At 34.9% G+C, this 22,712-nt stretch overlaps 1 protein-coding gene and 1 pseudogene across 1 annotated transcript; one reads left to right on the top strand and one right to left on the bottom strand.

Annotated features, from left to right (window-relative positions):
- The first annotated feature begins 9,984 nt into the window (after positions 1 to 9,984).
- Positions 9,985 to 12,249, top strand: LOC109005810 (protein LIGHT-DEPENDENT SHORT HYPOCOTYLS 10-like). Its single transcript, XM_018984851.2, has 2 exons — positions 9,985 to 10,767; positions 12,057 to 12,249. The coding sequence occupies exon 1, from the start codon at positions 10,159 to 10,161 to the stop codon at positions 10,735 to 10,737; it is 579 nt and encodes a 192-aa protein (XP_018840396.1). The 5' UTR covers positions 9,985 to 10,158; the 3' UTR covers positions 10,738 to 10,767; positions 12,057 to 12,249.
- A 5,342-nt stretch (positions 12,250 to 17,591) lies between these two features.
- On the bottom strand, positions 17,592 to 21,175 carry LOC109005811 (annotated as a pseudogene).
- Positions 21,176 to 22,712: the final 1,537 nt, after the last annotated feature.

Genomic DNA, 22,712 nt, shown 5'->3' with positions numbered 1-22,712 from the left:
AATGTTTTCATCTAACAAAATTAATTATTCATGCAGGTATCTTGGAATTCGTAATGGATAACGAAGTCTTAAATGAGGTTTGAAATTAATTAGAGCTATTTTCTTTAACAGCCAACACCACCACTAGGCACAGAGGCATACATTTTAAAGAAACAAATTGTAGAATCCAATATAGAATGGTGCCCACACGGGGGGAGGAAGGGAGGGAGAGAGGAGAGAGAGGAGGATTCAAATCAGTCACTAGGTAAATACTCGAAAACAAAACAGAATAGAAATAGAAGGTGCAGCAAGGCATCTATTATCCAAAGAATTTCAAAATAGATAAAAAATATATATATATAAAGTGAATCTTAATATGATACAAAGATAGCTATGTCATGCGGACCAATGGCTTCATTCCCTATTCCAGACCTGAAGTATATTAATGCATAAACTCCAACAGTACCTTTTAGTGAGAAATTTTTCATCTATTATGTTGGAATAGAGCACAACCCTTACAGCAGGCATCGTTAACATCTCTGAACCTAACATAAATGGACCAAGAAGCATTGTCAAGAAATGATTATGATAAGCAGCATGTCAAAAGATAACTACATCAAGGTCAATTCAACAGGGATAAAGAGCACTGCAAGGGAACAAACAAACTTCTACACTATCCATAGCACAAACAAAGTTCAGTCAAAATATAATACAAAGTTACATTGTTGAAGTTGCAACTTTGCTCTGTAGTAGTAAAATGGTAGGTTCCCCACACAAACTGATACTGATCTCCAAACTCATATATGATCATAATTTAATAAACCTTCAAGCTGCCTAGAGATATTCAACATGTTTCGCAAACTTGTATTGACATGGGGACTCCATGGCATGCTTACTCTCTTATATTAGATAAGACAAAGAATACATGTAGCTGTACCTAAACACATGAATGCCTTGTATCCCTTAAGTTGTCGTATCTTTATGCACATACATTTGCATGCATTTGCTTATGTTCCTATCCCAGAACAAAGAAAATACAAATACAGTCTCTAGCAAAAACTGAATATCGTTCAAGATCCTATGGGTTTGTCGTTAAAACCGTCGGATTTGAAAGAAACAAGGGGTGTAAAAATTGAAAATAAAAAATAGAAGGGGGAAAGAAATTTGAAAAAAGATACATCTGGATATGGTCCTATAAACATTTACAAGGTTACACATTTCCTATTGCATACTTCAGAGCCATGCTACTTCTTTAGCTTTATCTTGCCAACTGTTTTCACATAGAAAAACTAGCAAGATATCCAGGCCCTCAAACTTACAGAAGCATGATCAACCCCGAAAATGTCAACTTGCATTTCCAAAGGAAAAATACTCTGGGTATTGGTTTGTTGCACCATGGGGAGGAGTTGTTTATAGTTTTGTTATGCTGATTTGAAAAAATCCCAAATCATCAAGTTCAACTCTGGGCAACCACATTATTGACCTCCAAGTGGCATCGTTGTTATTCACCAAGCTAGGGTCAAAAAAATTTAAAATTGGAACTTCAAGATGGTATAGATTTCTCTCGATTATGAAAAGAAAAGCTAAAATACTCACCCATACACTTGTTATCCAAATTTGAACAATGGACGCAAACTATCTAAAAGGATTTTGGATCTTAAAAGTGCTTTCATCTCCTCAGCTCTCTTTTCATCCACGACTAGCCTAAAACCATTTTCAAAGCAGACTCAAAACCCTGTGAGGTGCAATTTAGTTGAAAACATTTGAAATAGTAAATTTACATAGATACAAATCTGCCTAAGCCCTCAACACCACACCATACACGTCTATATACACTAAAATAATGCACTTGAGACACAAAGGTAGGATTTTTACCATGCATAAGAGCTGGACAACAAAGGAGGCGTGCGGGAGGTGCTCTTGCGTCCATGGGTTGCTCGTGGTGGTGCTACGTCTTCGTTGGAGGCAGAGATGGCGGCTCACGGCGGCAGGGAAGGCCATTGTAATAAGACAACCGTGGGGGGGTGTGCGTTGGAGACCCACGAGAGAGACCGTGCGAGGGAGACAGATGCGGGAGCTAGGGTGGAGCAACATATGGTGACTAGCGGACCCGTAGGGCGGCTGAGGGAGGTGATAGCCATGGCTGGAGAAAGCGGAGGGGCACGAATCTGCTGCGATCCGAGAGGGAGAGAGAGAGAGAGAGTCGGCGAGAGGGTCTGGAGTTGAGGAGGAAGACCCACGGTGGCTTGACAACAAGGGAAGCCGTTCGCGGTGGCGGTGGCACAGAAAGGGGGAGAGGCTCGACAGTTGAGAGGAGAGCGAGAGAGAGAGAGAGAGAGAGTCGTGGGAGTGTTTTGGGGGGGGGGGAGAATGGAGCGGGGGATTTAATTTTATTAGTATTTGCGGCGGATTCTTATCACCGCAAATACTTCTTACACTGCCACAAATACTAACAACGCAGAATTAAAATGTTGGGCCATTTGTGGAGAGAAAAAGTCGCCGGAAAAAATAATAACCTCGTCGCCAAAACTCATTACCCACTAGAGCAATACAAATCTGGTTAAGACTATTTGCGACGAGAAAATGTCGCCGGAAAAAAATAACCTTGTGGCAAAAACTAATAACCCACGAAAGGCGGATATTTTTGGTAAGTTTATTTGCTACGATTTTTAGTCGCCTCAAAAAGTGTTTATTTCGTGGAAAAAAGTTGTTTTCTCATAAAGTTTTACTCGCCAACGTTATCTCGTGGCAAAAGGCTTGTCTTTTTTTCCACGAACAGTTTTCGTGTCATCAGCTTACTATTTGCCACGATCATGTATCTTGGAAAAAGAATTCGTGAAAAAAACTCATATTTGTTGTAGTGTACATATGTGCTTTTGGGCACCAACCAGCTGAATGCTGGCAATATATATATATATATATATATAGAAAAAAATGCATATACACGGACCAAAATTATGTGACATCCACGTCAGTTAATGCTTCTTGGTTTCAACCAAACGGCTAAAAGATTAAAAGAAGAAGAAGAAGAAGAAGTTAATGGAGTACTTGTCTGATCTACTTTTATCTACAACGTCCTAGCTATATATGAGAAGAGCCAGCATGATGAGCAAGCAGCACTAGGGTTAGGGCGGGCCGGATTTCTATTATATCCCTAGAAGGCTTAAAGAAGTAATTATCCATTCTCCGGAATAACATCGATCTGTTGGTTGGTATAAACTTCAAAAAAATTAACGGCTATTAAAATTAATAGTTGGTTGCATCCCATTAGAGCTATGGAATTAAAGTGGTAGTACTATTCGACCTAGTAATTTATTGAGGTATGCTATCCGGATTACATTGTAAATCTAGTTAATTTTATTTTTAAAATTTTTTAAAATTATAATAATATATTTATCAAAATAATATATTTTTTTATTTAATGAAAGATTTGCACATACAATTTCTATTTAGAGACTATAAATAAAATTTCTCTAATTTATATTATTCATTTTACCGTCTTGATATATCAAATGTATGTGAGATGAGTAATGCTACATACAGTCGTGGAATATATAAACATCATATAGTCATTTTGAAAAAGAGTGTAATCTACTATTAAAAATTTATTTATTTTTATGTGAATCTTATTTTTATTTATTTTTTTAAAATGACTATACGATACTTACACACTCACTATTATAAGTATCATTTCTCACTTGAGATTATCAATTTCGTCTGTTTAGAGAGTCATATATGCGAGCTACTATGCTCTTAATTTTTAATGCAGACGTGTGTGTGAATATATTATATATATAATTACAAAAAAAAAAAAATTGACTTTTTACCTGCCAGCTGATCTTACTAACCTACTCTGCTGGCTAGGACCTTTCAAATTTGGAGGGGGTTAAAGAGAGCATCTACAGTTCATGAATATTCTCTTATACATGGTCCTCCCACGTCATCGTATAAAATCAAGAATTTCGGTTGCCCAAAAGCTAAGGCAGCTGATTACATATATATATATATATATATGTTATTACCTATCATGATCATGATGATCTTAATCTTAATTAAGTCGGCATTTTCCAGCTTCATTGTTGGAATTATATATATATTGCCTGCAGTCACCACCAATTATTGGAACAAATCGGTGTTAATTAACACATATTAATTTAATTAATCTAAACAATGGGCTTGGTAAACTCTTGGCTTCCCCATCCCAAGGGGTTCTCCTTGATTGGTAAATGTAAATATCATACGCTCCCTCACGCTTTTTTGTTGAGATCCTAATCCCCTAGCTGTTGGGTCGATTCCTAGATATGCATGCACATGACTCATGAGTATCTACAATAAGATTCATTATCAATTGATTGGGTACTCTATTTAAAGAGTTATTCTATTGTCAAGTCAATTGTATGTAAAAGATATCATAAAAGGGAAGTGTTGGATATAAAAAAAAAAATAAATCGTACAACTAAAAAAAGAAAAAAAGAGTACTAGCTACTAGGTGTAACGTCCACGCAACTTAATTTCACATTTCTTTTTCATCTTAATTCATTTGTTCATATTTACTTGTAGTTCATCTAATTTGTAATTAAAACGAAGGTTCTTACAAAGCAAATTCGTTATTAATATAGTAAAGATATTCATGATATGGGTTTCCATGAATTGTTGGTGGTCTAATCAAAACTACACTACAAAAAAATTACTTATTTGTGACTAGTTATTTCTTGTAAAAATTATTATTTTTTATTAAAATGAGTCTATTTTTATCACAAATAATCATTCTCATCGTAAATAATTCGTCATAAATGTCTGTTATTCTTGTAGTGGTCCATTTAGATGATGGAAGCTTTTCAACAATAAAAATTAATGCTCATACTTACGTACCCACAATCATATAAAAGAATTTAATAATATCTAAGAGTGAACTACTTTCCACATTAAATTAATAGGAAAGATCTAACAAGATCTATTTAAAGGCAGCTTTGAGCGTGCTTCTATCACAATCCAACAGCTGTGTATAATATAATATTGGAGGACAGTTTTTTCCTCTCTTTTTTTTTTTTTTTTTTTGTATTTAGTGAGCATGCAGTACTAATATTTATAATATATATATATATATCAATTAGCAGATAACTTATAAATTTGTTGCTATTAATTAAAGAATAATTAATTGGCATGCACGAACAAGAATTAAACAGCTAGATCTATGATGATCAGTATTTAAATGCGTCCAATTTTGAAAAAACAAGGTGGCCACTTGATTTGTATCGTGTTTTTTTCCCATGATAAAAACAAAGCACGAGTCTTGCTGATCTGAAAGAACACGTATGCTTGAGGTTAGCTAGCTGGAACCGTGTAAAGCAAGCGATTTTGAAGTACTTAAAGAGGATTGCTCATATCGAATATACATAACTGTACAAGATTATTGGCTTGATTGTAAGTGTTGTACGTCGCCGTCGTGATCAAGAAGATGTCTTGGTTCTAAATTCTACAGTTTCATGAGGTAAATCAACAGATAAAAAGTGGTTAATTTTCACAGACGCGTAGAGTCATGTTTTGTTCACCGCAATATTTGATCTCTACCCCTCCAAGATCAGCCCGGTTTAGATACGCAAAATCATTTCATCTCATCTTATCATTACGATTTTCTTAAACTTTTACATAAAATATAATAAATAATTCAATTTTTTTAAATCTTAAAATAAAAATTATATTAAAAAATTATATTCTAATAATATTTTATTTAACTTTTAACAAAAATTTCATCTCATCTTATCTAAACTGCATAACCAAACAAGGCAGTAAAGAAAGAAGGGTTTCTTCCCTGGACTCCAAGGACTCTGTAGTTTGGGTTTCCCTTCTATATGAATGAAGCTTGTTGGCAAAAAAAAAAAGGTAAAAGAAAGAGGGGATTTCCTTGTGTCTATCAGGTTAAGTTTTTGAAATGAGTGGTGTTACTTTGCCATCTGAGTAGCACCGCTCTAAGTGACTGCTAGGTCAAATTGGTATCTTTATTTTTTTTTCAATTTATTTATTTATATTTTTTTATCAATTTTAATTTTTTTTAAAATATAAAAAAAATATCAATACATTAACTAGTCATTTTCTTAACTATTAAATAAAAAAAATTAAAATACATAATATGTCAAAATGAGAGGGCAAATTGAGTGGGCAAAGTATTATTTTTCTTTTAGAATAAGTGATTATTTCATATGATATTAGAGTAGAGATTCTGAGTTTAAAGTTTTGAACTATAACTAAACACTTCATCTATTTGATTATATATTTCACTTATTGTGTCAACTTATTAAGAAAGAGTTTGGCCTATACATAAGTGGAGTATTATAAAGATCACAAATACAAATATTAAAATTTTCATTTTTTCAACATCTTAAACTTTTGAGATAATTCACGATTTTCACAACTTTTTTACCCAAAAGCAGAGAAGACTTTTCCTGTAGGAAATTGGGTTAATTTCTTTTCCTGTCTAAAAGCAAAGAAATCCGTACGTAAAATTGATGTTATGACCCATTTTTTCTTATTTTTCTGGCCAGATGAAGACTTTTCCTACCAATGATCTCTAGCGAATTAAGGAGCTAGACGGCCGGAATAGCTATGTGGGAAAAATTGACACATATGTTTAATATGGGCAACTTAATTATGGATTAAAATAAAATACGAGGTACTAGAAGATCGATGACGATCGACCTGCACAAATAAAATTCCATTAAAGTGAAAGACGTGGTGAGATGGAGACTTTTTTGGCCTCATGTGAAAGATTAACTGCATGCATATTAAACATATGTGGTGCGGTGAGTACATATGAGTACAGCTTGTAGGTAGAAGAAAATAATAAAATCAGAACTTTGCCAACCTGGAGGAAAAAAAAAACATATTAAAAGATAACAAATAAATCTTATTAAAAATATTATTGGGTAATTAATACGTGCAACTTTGATCTATATATGTGGACGATGGCGCAAATGGAAATACCATATATATATATATATATATATATATGAATAAGATCGATCACAAGGTCTAGCTAGCGGCCTGCAGAAAGCTGAACATATAATTACCTCGAAAAAAAAAAGCAAAGAAATTAGGAATATTATAATTTGGAAAAGTTTTAATTTAATTAGTGATACCAAGAGTTAAGGAAAAAGGTAGTAGTACTCTACTACTGTTGATCATGTGATAATTGTAACATCGTTGAGGCCGTAAAGTACTAATTAATTTGTATATAATAAATATGCCTTAGATCACATACTAATAATCATGGTCGCAACATGAGTACTAATTACGACGGTGGAAGAAGTGACAAGAGCAGGTAAAGCAATTCCCCCCCCTCCCCCCGGCCCATATATACAATCATCATTTACCACTCTACCAGGTTAATTAACCCAATTCTGTTAATTATCTGTCGTTTGATCGATCGATGCACTTTATATATATATATATATATATATATATATATATATGTTAATTATGGTTGAGCAATATCTTTGTTTGCTTCTCTTAAAACACGCCAACCGTACGTGCCTTCACTTCTTCAATGCGCTTCAAAGTCTTCCTTAAAATTGCAAGCTAATTACTAGCTCATGAGGTCGCATCGTAATTCGTATAATAGAAATATTGACGTCATGAGTACTGATCATAAGGTATATATAGCTAGCTTTTGAAGGATACGTACGAAAGATTGGCCAAAGTTACTAGTCCAAGTAGTACTTTGGGAACAGATTCCAAGAATACGTATCTGAATTCCTAAAGAATGTATGCCTGGTTTTGATAAGAAGGGTAGAGGAAACTAGCAACAACAAAAACGTTATACATCGATCTAGTACTACCTGTGGTACTTTTCCATTGGACGATTTAGTATTATCACTTAGCACTATTAGCAGTGAGATGGTGCTAGTCATGATGGTGCATGGTGGCTTTCACACATGCATTGAGAAAATTTTGTTATAGATAAGGGACAAGACGGACTATGACAGCCAGGCCAATGGTAGTAATGTGCGCACACGACGGCAAGGAGTACTGCACAAGGGTGCTGGCCGGTTACCTGTACGCAGCCTGCCAGGGTCTTGGCTCTCTATCACCGTCTCTCCTCTTTGACTCTATCTTATTCTCTCTTCTTCGTCTCCTCCTCGTCATCTGTTAGTTGTTGTACTTTTCACTCTCTCATTTGTAACTCTTTATCTCACTCTTTATTCTCTGTCTCTATCTCACTCTCTTTTCTTCTCACCATTGTCGTCACCAATGGCCCATTGTGACCCAGGATTAGCCGGACAGCTATGGGCCAATCCGTCTGCTCGTCCGGCCAGTCGGAGCTATGGACTCGATCGCATATAACAAGATCGGGTGGCGATCGAAGACAAAAATAGGACCCCTGCCCAGGAGTCGGCTACCCGCCCGCATAGGACAGGTAGCAGCCCTAGTAATGCTGTGTATATGTGTCTAGCATTTGATCTAGGTAACTACCCACAAAAACAGACTAAAAAATTGTTTGAAGTTTCTCAAGTACTGTTATGGTATTGCTGTTATATATAATACAGCTAGGGAATTAGATCTTCAAAGTCGAAATCAAATTGCTCAACATATATAATTAGAGTTTATGATGGAGTTTTGAATGATTGTAGTTTTGTATTGTTATATTTATGAAACATTCTTTTAATCAGTTACTATTTATTATCTTATATATCATATCTTATGAAAAATATCTCATATTTTAAAAAAATATAAATATAAAATGTGAAAATAAATAGTGATAATGCATAAAATTTCTCAATATTTATATGTTACTGCTTTAATTCATTGGAGGGCATATATTTAGTTGGGGCAAGCTATCCGCTTGAAATCAGGCGTTGCCTAAAACTAGTCCTAGTAATTAATTATAGAAGCATACTGGTCATCATCTGGATCTAGACGTTTTGAGAAATTAAATTCAATGCTTTGAAGTGATGGCTACTGAGGTAAAGGGAGAGGTAGGTATATAGGGTCATCTTTTTAATTTGTTGGATCGAGTTAATTAATTAATACTGGACTTTACATGATATTAATATTATTAATTAATGGACTTGTGTCTTGTGCCTATGCACACCGGCCGGACATAGATAAGCTATAGGGTAGTGATCGATATTGTAGGAAATTAATGACTAAAGCAGCAATACTACTAATTATTAAGCAAGAAAAAGTACTGTTTGATCACGTCTGTGCTTCTATTCATTTGGAGCCTTCAATATTGGATGCATGTGACGATCGATCGATGACTGTGTGCATGAACGTCCTTCTTATTTTGCTATTTATCATCATCAGATCATAGTATAATATATAGTAGACTCATGTTCATGAGGAGATCAGTACATGATAAGCTGGAAGAAGAAGAAGAAGAAGAAGAATAAACTCCATCACACATGAGCTAGGCTAGCTAGCTAGCTAGCTTGTGACTATTTCAAGTCATTCTTCATTATTTTCAAATATTTTCCCAACAAATGTAATTAAGGATCATATATATTTGCTAATTATTAATTAGAACCTTTCAGGCCGCCCCCCCTACCTGCATATATATATATATATATATATATATATATATATATATCTTCCTTCTGCAGTATATATAAGTTACAGTACGTACGATTAGTAAGACTTTTATATAATATGTTATTGGCCGGAGGCTAATTATTATTGTTATTCTTTTTCTGGGCGCGCTCCTAATTTCTGATCTGTATGTATAATTGTAGGTAGGAAAGGAATCTATACCGTCCATTTTTCTCTTCCCAAATTGGTAAATCCCTGATCACCAGCCTAGTACCCTAAACTCAGGTAAATTAATTAGACAGCTGGTTAGCAAGTCACAATTCTCGCCAATATATGCTTTAAACCACAGTATTAATTACGCTAATGTACTCGATGATGATTGGTTGAAAATGGAAGCGTAATAATAAATATAAGAAAATAAAGAAATATATACTTGAAACAAATTGTACGATTAATAAAGCAAGAAAATAATTTGAGGAGGAAGAAAAGAGGAGCCAAAGCACTTTAGGACCCATACCGTGTCTCCTCAGTAGCCCCATGATGTGATCTACAATTTTTTTCACCCACTAATATTTGTTCTCTTCTCCCTTATATTTCTTCCCTTTCTTGCTATCAAGTAGAGACTGTTTAGAAACTATTTTGCAGGCTAGCTTGATGTCAAGCAGCAAAGGAAAAGATGTAGCAGAAGGATCAAGATCTTCTGCTGCTGCTGGTAGTACTGGTACTGGTGGTGGTAGTAGTGGTGGTGGTGGCGGTGGTGGTGATCAACAGCATCAGCCACCTCAACTGAGCCGCTATGAATCACAAAAGAGGCGGGACTGGAACACCTTTGGTCAGTACTTGAGGAACCAAAGGCCCCCAGTGGCACTTTCACAGTGCAACTCCAATCATGTGCTTGAGTTCCTGCAGTATCTGGATCAGTTTGGAAAGACTAAGGTTCATTTACAAGGTTGTGTCTTCTTTGGACAACCTGAGCCCCCTGGTCCTTGCATTTGCCCACTTAGACAAGCATGGGGCAGCCTAGATGCCCTCATCGGCCGGCTTAGAGCTGCTTATGAAGAAAACGGTGGCTTGCCTGAGACAAACCCTTTTGCTAGTGGTGCTATCCGGGTTTATTTGCGCGATGTGAGGGATTCTCAAGCCAAGGCTCGAGGTATCCCCTATAAGAAGAAAAAGAAGAAGAGAAATCCAATGAAGGCCAACGACGATAACTCCAACTTTCCTATGCAGTAATTTTGGTTTCCTTGCCTATCCTAAGAAGTGGTAATTAAATTTTTCCTCTTGCTTAAAATTATATACATGAAACTTTGATTCGAATCTAGATCTAAACATAGTACAAAACTCAAAATGATGATGCAGGACATAATCCAACAACTGAAGAGTTTACAGATAATAAGTCTTGAATTACTTGATTTAAGTTGTTCAATTTATTAAATTCTCCAGTTCGAGATCGTACGTAAAGAAGAATTGATCAAGAAACACGAAGGAGGCAGCTCCTTGGCTAGAGTATATCACAGTATTGATCTTAAGATTTAGAGCATCTCTTTCCTTTGTAATAAACCCTAGAGGCCAAGGGCTTTAAAACCTAATTAATTTTCCGCGGTTCTTACTTTGGTCCAAATAGCAATATCATTTTACCAGCATCGTAACTTTACCTTAACATCGGTGACAATATGGGAAGCCGATCTCTCTCTCCCTCCCCGGCCCCCCTCTCTCTCTCATGCCGAACTACAGTTTTCTTATCTTGGGTTTTCCAAATTTAATAATCGTCATTAACATGCTTTCTTTTACTGTCCTAGCTAGCTCCTTTAGGACTCTGCTTAGGATCTTATGCCTGCCATGAATGGACACATATAACATATATCTGATTGCCATATATATGTTAAGGCATCAAAGCTGGCATAATCTCAACAAATTCTCATCTTTGAAGATCTCAGGACAGTCTAGGATGACCCAAATACCTGTTCACTTTGTTGTCGGGCTCTTGTGTATAGAATTCTCTTTTGTTTATTTTTATCTTTTCTAATTCTATGAATTTCCGCCTTTGGAATGCTATATATATATATGCAACTGACCTCTGTACATCAAGTTGCCTTGTCTCCATTGGATTTGTACTGATATTGACATCATAATATACATACATAGATACAAATATATATATAGATATGTCTGTGTGTGTAAAATACCTGATATTGTGTACGGTCTGCAGTTGACGGCTAGCGTTTTAAGGATGAGTATCTAGATCTATTCCTTAGCGAAAATAGTCATATGTAAGATCATGTCATGAGCATCTTCATAGGAGTACCGTGTAGATGGGTGACCAGCTGATTTGTGGATCAATAACTTCAAGTATCAGTACCATAACTATAACATGCAGTACATGCAGTTCAGCACGTCCAAATTATTGATAAATATGATGCTTCTAGCTAGCAGTACTACATTTATATCAAATTTTCAGTGCATGGCATTGTATACTCTTATCTATAAAATATTTGTCCTTTTAAGTCATAAGTGTATAACCCATTCAATTTCTAAATTCTGACACATTTCAGGTTCCTAAAATAATTAACTTCGATTCCGGATGTTTTGAAGCTCTACTGTACTACTGGATTGCGATATTCAACTCTTCCTTGGATCGAATCCTTTGATGTTTTTTTATAGCTCAAGCACTGTATTTAATGTTTGAATCATGAGTTAGCTTGAAGTTTATTGGAGTAAAACGTAATTATCTGGTAAGTTCCTCTATTTCCACCATGTTTAGTTTTCGTCGTTAAATCAGTACTACAATATAATATCTTCAAATGTTAGTATAATATATACCGCAAATTATCTCTCCCACGCTTATTTTTATTGATTGATGCATTGATAGCATTTTGCAAATCATTCAGAGTTTTGCAAGCTGATTGGTCGCATATAAAGCACTGCACTATTATATATATATGTATGTATATATATATATGTATGTATGCATTTGAAGCACTTCCGATTTTTATAGAATTGAAAGGATCGACCATTGACGAACAAATGCAAGGATATGTCTCGAAAATTAAGGAGACATGTCACATATGATTTTATGTCCAAGGAATATTAATGATAATGGAAACCAGACTGGTCGAGACATTTTTATTTCTCCCCTGCAGATTCCAGCTGTTGGAATTGCCCACTAATAATTGTAATGTGGGACAATGTAGTAGTTTTGTTTACCTTAATATCATTGGATTCTTCTTTGACCTTCTCAATAATTCCACTATATCTCTTTGACTCAATTAGAGATTTTCCTCGATTTCCTAAAAAAAAAACTGCCATTCTTTTCAAACGGGTGTAATTCCCACAAGCGAGATTAGTAATTCCCTCTCTGATTTAGTGAAATTGCATCATGTGAGCTTAGATCATGATATATAGTACATGAAAAGCAGCTATCATTCTCGAGTATAGAAACATCATATTCCTTTCAAATATTAGATTTTTGTATTGTCATGATGATCATGATCTGTAGGATATTTCAAGATGCAGCATGCATGCTGAAGAATTCTCTTAAGATTTGAGGATGTTTTGTGCCTGGATAGTCGACTAGGCAATATTATAATGCCCTCTAAAAAATTAGAGATATGCTCATTTGTCAATTATTGATCTAGATAAGCTACTTATAATAAGGAATGGGTCGGTATGCCTGATCTCTTAATTCCCATCCTCTCCGCTCCATTATTTCCCCATAATTACGTACCATGCACGCACCCCAAAAAAATACTCAGAAGACATAAACTAAACAAGAGCCCATAAAAGGGAGCTAGTACTATAGCTAGTTAACTATCGAATCACTGGCAAAACTAGATCGACCTAAGTCATGCATATATTCTACTTAGATGCGTATGCATGATGATGTGACTAATTAAGGAGTACTAGTACTCAAACTAAAGCTAGGATTTTGTAGAAACTTGTAGAGCTTTAACCATGGTCGATCTATGGCTGAATACGAAGAGAGAAATGTAGAGTAATCATCATTGGCAAGCTAAGGAACCGGAAGTCATGAGACTGGCATGGAGATCGTAGGAAACGAGGAACAGATTAAAGAGCTAAATAAGGGTGTGCAACTAAGGCTAGTGAGAACATAATTATATATATAATTAACAAATTAAAAAGGGCTACATCCTGTAAAATCTCGAGAACAATTTCCTTATATATATTTACCCAGGAGATCGTAGTCATGATGGGCCATGGAACATCATGGCCATAACGCAACTTGCACAAAACTTATAATTAAAAATTGCAAGTACTTTCTATCAATAATGAGTGGTTCAGCTAGTTGTATTTCGTCAAAAGATAGTTAACAATCTCTTCAGTTACAAGACAATATATAACACTGGCCTCCTTCTGTTGATCTTTGAGTTCTCAATTATTCTTCATCTTCATTATATTGATCAAGAGCCCCCACTTTATAACAATGGTGACTGATTGGTTACTATATGCACTTGATCTGTTGCATATAATTCTTTCTCCTAGTTGATCTCCTTGGTGGCCTAATAAGTAATCCTCACTTGAGGCTTTCTTCCCATCTAAATCAATTGAAACTATTCATGATATCTATATTCTAGAGTACTACTCTGTTTGTTTTCACAACCCTCTCAACTCATCTCATCTAATTATTACAACTTTCTCAAATTCTCACACAAAATAAAATAAATAATTCAATTTTTTCAAAATTTAAAATAAAAATAATATTAAAAAAATATATTCTAATAACATTTTGTTCAACTTTTAACTTTAATCTCATCTACGAAAACAAACAAGGCTAATATTGTTATTAATTATTAGCCAATTGACCGAACCCAAGAAATAAGCTGGAAAATAATTTAGCTACATGAGGATTATATAAAAATAAATCTATAAACTGACTTGGTTTGATGTGATACGTTAGATTGTAAATGTATTTTTATTATAAAATAAATCTAACGGATCTGATGAATTAAGCTACGTCAGTTTGTGAATTTATTTTTATGTAATATTCTCTTTATATTTGTAGCAGTTCTCAAATAATAAATAATCGGCCTTAATCTGATTAGCTTCTAGTACTACTGCAGCTAGAATACTAGAGAAAATAGATGTGTTTAATTGGCGGAGCCTTAGGTCATATGCGTGAAGAGTTTGAAATTATGAGCAAATATCCAGGTTAGTCACAGAGGTTTTGAAGACAAATTATATATATCATGTAGTCTCAACCTGAATATAATATTTATGTGCACATTTGGATTTATAGACTCATGATCCACATCTCTGACCTAAGTATAATTTAGGATGTTGCAATATCCGAAGCTAGCTCGTAGGCTGAAAGGCTACTGATCGATGAAACCCTGGCCTGGTCTTATTTTGAATTGTGATCTTTTTATTAACGTGAGCTCACTGCATTCTGCGTATTAATTGATCATCGTTATCTGGCTGGAATTAATATGCGATGGCTTGAAAATTGTTTGGTCTTATATATATATATATATATTGGTGATCAAGGCCCATTCCATTCTCTATCTGGAAAATGATTACCAGGTAAATTTGGGGAAAGGCTTAGCCGTTGAAAACAGGTGGAAAATGGTCCATAATTATGCTGTGCGGATGGTTGGAAATTAATGGCGGTCGACATGCTTCATTAATCTCTTATAAACCCTATTAATTTATTGCATTTACTTCAGAGTGTGTGTGTGTGTGTGTGTGTATAGTTTGGGTGCAGAGATCAGATCAGTGTAGGAAAATATGGGTTTTCCATAGCCAGATCAGTCTGAGTACTTGGAAAGCTCAGTGTGCAAACACATGATCATCATCAGGACGACACGAGTATTTCTCTGAAAAATTGAGATTGCACATTTCAATATGTATATATGCACGTGTCTGTGTGCGAGCAAAATCTTGAGTATGGCTGCAACCGAATGAATGATGAATATGCATATATAAATATATATATATATATATATATATTACAACAACCAAATGGAGTACTACCGTGCATGAGACCATATAAATATATATATATATATATATATATAAATTATTCACAAGTACTGGATGCTCCATCGGGAATTAAGTACGTACGTACCCGTAAGTGTTAGGGCTCAAATATATAATATGGAAATTTTATGGTTAATTTTATCTTTAGAAAAAGAGTAGCTAGCTATATATATATACACAAGAAGCAAGTTTAAACGGCCTGATCAATTTTTATTCGAACTCATTTGCTAACCGGATTAATGAAGACACGCACCCACCCAGATCACACACAATAATATTACTGCAAGCTGACGTCTGTATTGATTAATCAATTAATTTAAAAAATTAAGAGCCATTAATATTGTTAATTAATTTGAATGATCTGCAAAGTAGTACTACTGGAAGCTGTGGGAATTAAGCTGTCTGCCAAAGTAAGTAGCTGCTAGCTTCTTGTTCAAAATTAATAACAACTGAATCCATCGTACATATCATTATCGGCTCCTACCTACCTATATATAGAGCTAAGTAGGTAGCTAGCTGGATGCAATTAATTCTTGACTGAGATCCAATTAATTTAGATTTAATTACGTAGGTACTACTAATTCTTTGACATATAAAAAATATTAATTAATAATCTAGCTGGCAAGGTCGTTTTGCAAATTAAAGATAGAGCAGGTTCCAAAGTGATCAGACAGTACTCAACATTACAAATAGAAAGTCCTGCCCGGCCATATCATATGCATCGATCATCATCTTCTTGTTAATTTCGACTCTTTTCTGAAATATTTGCATTGTTCAAAGACCATATAATATATATACACACAATAGTCCCTCAATTAAGTTCAGATATTTGTAACCAAATTTTAGCAGCAGGTCGATTAATTAATAAATTAAGTACGTATTATAAATTAATCATATTTATTCACTTTTTTTAAAACGATTATACGGTACTTGTACACTCACGATTGCAACTATCATTTCTCATAAATTAAATTGTTTCACCCCGCGCGATATTTATAAACATGATGAGTACTACTTGATGATGAGACATTTTCTCATTGATCAAATTAATGATCAATTACGTTAGTTTGGTTAAATAGGTATTCTCAGATTCTGATTATTATTTATTATTTATTATATATATATATATATATATATATATGCGCAGTAGTACCCCGTGGTCTAGCCTATTGATCATCTCATTCCACGAACTACGTACGTACCGGCCTTTCTTTTCCTTTCTTTTTATTTTTTTCTGTTTTATAAAAGTGAAACATATATGATTCTAGTTAAAAGGTAGTACTGCTGCTTGGAGATCGAACATATTTGTTTGGAATCGATATCTTCCACACAATCAACGAGTTCAATTTTTGTCTTTGGCTTAAAGAGATCTAGAGCTAGCGGTGGCATTTAGGTCACCGATCAGACAAATTCCTGATGATCCACTTCGATTCTCAGACAGACAGGCTAAGTAGACACAAACTTTCAGCCGGATTCATACTCTTGATTTTCGCAGCACGCTGTTCAAATCCAGTACTTCTCACCTTAAACTATCTTAATCATAAGCACGCTAGCTGTATATATTCTCAAATTATCACACACACGCACACATATGTAGGATCATTGTTCAGACGTTGATCTAACCGTTATGATGGAAAAAAAATAGATGTTATTCCTTAATATTGACGGCTGAATTTAATAAAAGATCCATACAGTGTAACTTTTTAGTAGTATTAATTTGAGTGTGTAATATTATATTACTTTTGGGTGGCATTAATTAGAGTTGAGTCATTCACTAGGTTTGCATGTATCAGATCATCATTTAGATTCTTCTATTATATAATTAACTCTTGAGATCCTTTATTGCATATATAGAAGAAACACGTACGTACGAACTGAAGTGAGCTTTAACTATATATATATATATATATATATTTGGTCTAAAGTTTCTTAATTTATAATAAAAAGGACAAAATTAGGTTATATATATTCACGATCGACTCGAGGGATTTTACTTTCAATCATTTTAAATTATTTGAAATCGCTCAATTATCAAAATAGATTAATAATGTATTTTGTATGGTTTCATTAATATTAATTTGTAGATCATGGAATTAAGTTCATGTATTAAATAAACAGGTCAATCGTGTCAACTTGCGAATGACATGATCATAGATTTGGGTTAATCAAGCTAATGTCAATTAAACAGTACAAACTCGGGTGGGTTGTGGTTGCTTTACCCAACCACCCAACTCGGTCTTCGCCCCAGGCCGGGCTAAAACCTTAAGCCTGATCTTCAAAGAGTTGGCCACAAGCCCGCCAGTCAATTGGTTGTGCTGTAGAACTTATTTATTGCATTATAATTTCAAAATGTTGTGACAAGGATGAAGATTTAGCCGATTTAAGTAACTGCATGCATCTTCAATGTTTATCTTCAAACCTGGCTTGCGCTTGATGATTATTATCCTCAAACTGCCAATTTAGAAACCTCCACCTCCTGATCGTGAGAAGGTGCATATCATAGTTCAAGCTTCTTGCAACTTCAAAAAAATGTGCAACAGCAGCTTCTTCAGGCGTTCTAGCAAGAACACCATCTCTCCTAAATTAAGAATGTGTCCCCTTTGAACCCCGCACACCTCAAGACAGTGAGAAGAAACAATTCTATCAGTGCAGGATTAGCATGCTGCATTAATGGATGAATACACCATACATGAACACTCATTTTTGTGAAGTTACAAATTAAGTTGGGCAAGTCGTAACTATGTCTACAGATGAGATTCATCATGTTGTCCTTGTTACACTAGTCAATAGTCATCTTATCTAAAAACAATCCATGCTTGCAGGCTCGGGTGTCATTCAAAAATTTTCGCTTAGGAATTTTTGTCAAGAAATTATTAAATCTTTATCTACCCTGAGGGATAAACAACTCCAAAAACAGTCAACAATAAGTAAAAGGTGAAAGAAATTTGTTAATAAAACCATCTCACACACCTTTTAATTTCTTCCGTCAGAGTAGGAAGAGGAGAAAATAAGCAAGTACGGTCAATGTTGCCCCGTACGCTGATCTCCCAACCCAATTGTTTCCTTGCATCTTCCATCTCCACTGTCCAGTCAAGCCCAATCACATCGATGCCAGTCCCTTTCATACGCTCAAGAAGGCGACCATTTCCATTAACGTAGAGAACGAGTGGTGTCTGAGGACGCTTATTCTTTACTACACTAACAATCTGCAATTTAGATGACCAATGAATAGAGAGGAAAAATCAATTGTAAAAAAGTATAAAGCATTAGAAATCCTGCAATTTTGTCAACTATTGAACAGGACAAGGCATGGAGTATAACATGTATAGCACTATTTCATTAAAATGAAATGTACGCAGAGGAAAATGATGTTTTCAGTCTATGAATCACTTTTTACCTGCTACAAATTTGCTCTAAAATTTTCTTATACTGCAAACAACAATAATAATATAGATATGATGCACAATGGATGCAGAAAAATTGAGACTTCAAAACTCCACAAGTATGCATATATCATGGCAAAATTAAGTGAAACAACAAAGTAAAATAGAAGGGGGGATTGGGATAAAGCTTTGCTTCCAGTTAATTTGTGCATTGAATTTATTGCTTTCTCAACAAATCAAACATGAATTTTTTTATAGGTAAACAAATCAAACATGATATGAAGTACAGAGTGTAAGAAAATCTTGCAGCTCTCAGATTATCATAATTAATTCTATCCATGACTACAGCACAAAAAACATTATCATTCCAACTCCCATCTTCAATATATAGCTATGACCAGCGTTCCCGCAGATAAGGTGGTAGTTGTGCACCCCATGAGTCAAAAGGTTTGTATGCAATGAGCCGCAGAATCGACTTGGAAAATAATCTAGTGTGATATTGCCCGTGTCAAATGAGAAAGAAGAGCCCTCAATACATGTGGTGCTCTATGCCACATGGTCTTTATGGTTGTATATGTGCTCGTTGTACCCCTTCCACTATATAGTATATACGTAGCTATCGTCCAAGGTGCTCCTACAAAACCTAAAACAGCAGCGTGTCCACCAACCTACCAAAAATGACAAATAAATAATTCAATAGCTTAGAAACAGTTACGATTTTAATAACCAATAAATCCATTACTGAACATAAAAGTTGGAACTTTTTCTAGACGCTTTATGAACCTTTAGTTACCTCCCGCCGCAATAACCTGAGGGATTCCCCAACAAAATGAAGTTTCTCTAAATCTATGGGATGCAGAGTCTTCAGTCTCGCTTCAGAATGAATTGGTGTTTGGATTATAGGACTCCTTATTTCTTCTATGTCAAATGGGAAACCAAAGGCAGGCAGAGGGGTCAGTATGTCGGAGAAAATAATAACTCCATCAGGACGGAAAGCTTCCCAAGGCTGCAAAGAGATTTCAACAATGAGATCAGTTGTCTTTGACCTCTCCCTGAAGGAAGGATATCTCTCTGCAAGCTTTCTATAAACGGCCATATACCTTCCTGCCTGACGCATCATCCACACTGGAGGTCGACTTACAGGATCTCCTCTTGCAGCCTTAACCAAAAGCAAATCTCGAAATATAAGTAAGATGAGATAGTTTTCAAGCGTGCATACTCAGCCTAAGCATGATTGCAACATGTAGGATAATCAACCCTCAACCATGCATTATAAGAACTATATCCTTAAAACAATGACATTAGGGTGTTTATGGACGGGGTAAGTTGAATCATGGACATGACAAGGCATTTGCTAGGGGCTCAATGATAGCATGACAGATATTGGCATCTGGATGTGGAGAGAAACCAAGGTTCCAAGTATAAACTAATTTCCAAGTACCATTCCTGCCATATGCTACGAAAATAAAACTTGAGAAAGTCGCGGCTTCAATGCAAACAATATGTATTAACTACTCACTAAGTTTCAGAGATTCAAAAACCAAAAACAGTCTGTCCCATTGTTAAATACCCAGATTGAACTTCAGGTACACATTGGTCACTTGGTATTATTAGATAGGATTTCGGATAGAAGCAGCCCTTTCTAAAACGCGCTCTCCTAGTTTTAATTTCTTATTCATTTTCAAAGATACAAAATGAATTCTGGTAACTCTTGCCTGCACTTCTTAAGCAGTCCCATATGTCAAAGTGATATCAGAACTTAATCATACTTTTTCCTTTCCTTTTGGGGTTTTTTAATGTCTAAGCACAAGAGTCCTCGCATAATAAAAATCATAAATTGCGATTGTTTTTGGGCATTGCATTACCAATTGAATTTCTATGCGTGGTAGAAAATCCATTTCAAACTATAAAACATGCACCAATTCAAGGAAAAAAAAAAATCAGAAAACAGTTATCACGAAGAGACCTGTGGTTTTAAGAAAATATGCGTATATATGAGAAAAGTAAAAAACAAACATACCGAAGAAAATGACGAAAAGAATGCTACACGGAACTTTCTAGGTGGGCATTTTCTATTGAGGGGATATAAAGTTCCACTGGGACAGCCTGAGTTTAACCCCAAGTGAACGAAAACGATGCAGGACTTCCATCCCGACGAACAGCAAACCACACCGGCACTGCATATGTACACGATATAGCAAAGTACGAATCCCAAATGAGAAAAGACAAAAAAGAACCGAGAGAGACAGACAGACAGACTCACCTGGTAGGGAAATAAAAGCCCATTTCTTTCCCATAAAACCTTCAGGGAGAGTAGCGACAGAGGTTAAAAATAAAATTAAAATGTAGTACACAGAAAAGGGGGTATAAACATAGATTATTCCACGGACAATAAATTTAGAAAATAATATAATTTGATATTATATATTAGATTATAAAATTATTTATTATAAAATAAATTTAAGGACTACATAAAATTACGATGATATATAAATTTATTTTTATATAATTTTTTGTATTTATAACCCTTCTCTATTAGTAATACATGTATTAAATCCAGAGAAGTGTTTCTCTATTCTAGAAGGAGAAACTTTCTCTTCTTTCTAGAAAGTTCTCATCATCTCGGATCAGTGTTTCCACTGAGAGGAGTATGGAAGGCTGGAAGCCTCCTTTCCATTCCTTTTTCAGTTTCTGTTTGTGTATAAGATTTTCAACTAGTGCTTTTAGTCCCTCTTTTTTATTGGCTTAGTTTTGGTTAGATTTATCCACTCCAGCGACTGATGTTGTGCACGCACCCCACAATGCAACTCTCCATCCGCCAATCTACCGGGACAAAGTAAAATTGTGGCAAAAGTCCGACGGTTACACGTGTCGCATCGTTAGATTCTCTATCTCAAAATTTTTTAGACTTGACCCATTCCGTCTCACAATCATCGGTGTGTGGGAATCACCACTGGTGAGCATGAAGAAACTCGATATGCTGCAGTCTAGCTCATTTGATGTCGATCTCCTTACTATATTTTCATTTTTTTAACCGATGATTTTAATGAATGGAATATGGAATTCTTCAGGAAACATCTCAGAACAATAAACAGTAGTGCACCTTCAGCATCTATCGACTCCAGTAGTGTCATCATAGTTTTGTGCGAACTGTAAAAAGTTATCTTTTAAGATAGCGCCATCTTTTGCAAGGTATGGGTGGGTACCAAGTTTTTTTTTTTTTTTTTTGTTTTAACCTTATGACTGTGGTTGTTGTAATGAAGTATTTGTTGGGAAATCCCACCCCCTCCTTATATATCTCGCCTTTCGTTTCTTAATAAAAGTGGATCCGGATGGACGGTAAAAGGATGTAAATATTTAAAGAACTTTACACTATATACCACATAATTTTGTAAAATTTAAAAATTAAAATTTACTTTTTAAATTAAATTATATCACATGAATGATGTGTAGTATGAAAAAAAATCTCGTAGTTGAAAACGAGAAATGCTGGTCATGCACTCCTCTATGGGTGAAAAAAAAACCAGTGAACTGGACCGGTGGATTTGATCTAGTACTGAGTTTGGTCTGATTCGATACCAATTCTATTTTTCTCAAAACTGGTTGAAATTGGTCTAATTTCGATTTTCATTTTTCTAACACCAAATCGGACCGAACTAATACATATATATATATTAATTTTTATATATAATATATATTAGTATATATAAAATAAGAAAAATACTCGGGCTCCCCCTTTTTTATGCTCATTTGCTTTATTTATTTATTTTTAATTTTTGTTACTTAGTGATTAAGAAAATATTGTTTAATAATATTGTGAATTTTTTTCTT

Source organism: Juglans regia, chromosome 9, assembly GCF_001411555.2.
Source record: "Juglans regia cultivar Chandler chromosome 9, Walnut 2.0, whole genome shotgun sequence".
NCBI lineage: Eukaryota > Viridiplantae > Streptophyta > Magnoliopsida > Fagales > Juglandaceae > Juglans > Juglans regia.
Note: the sequence above shows the minus strand (reverse complement) of the source record. Positions and strands in the feature narration are given on the sequence as shown.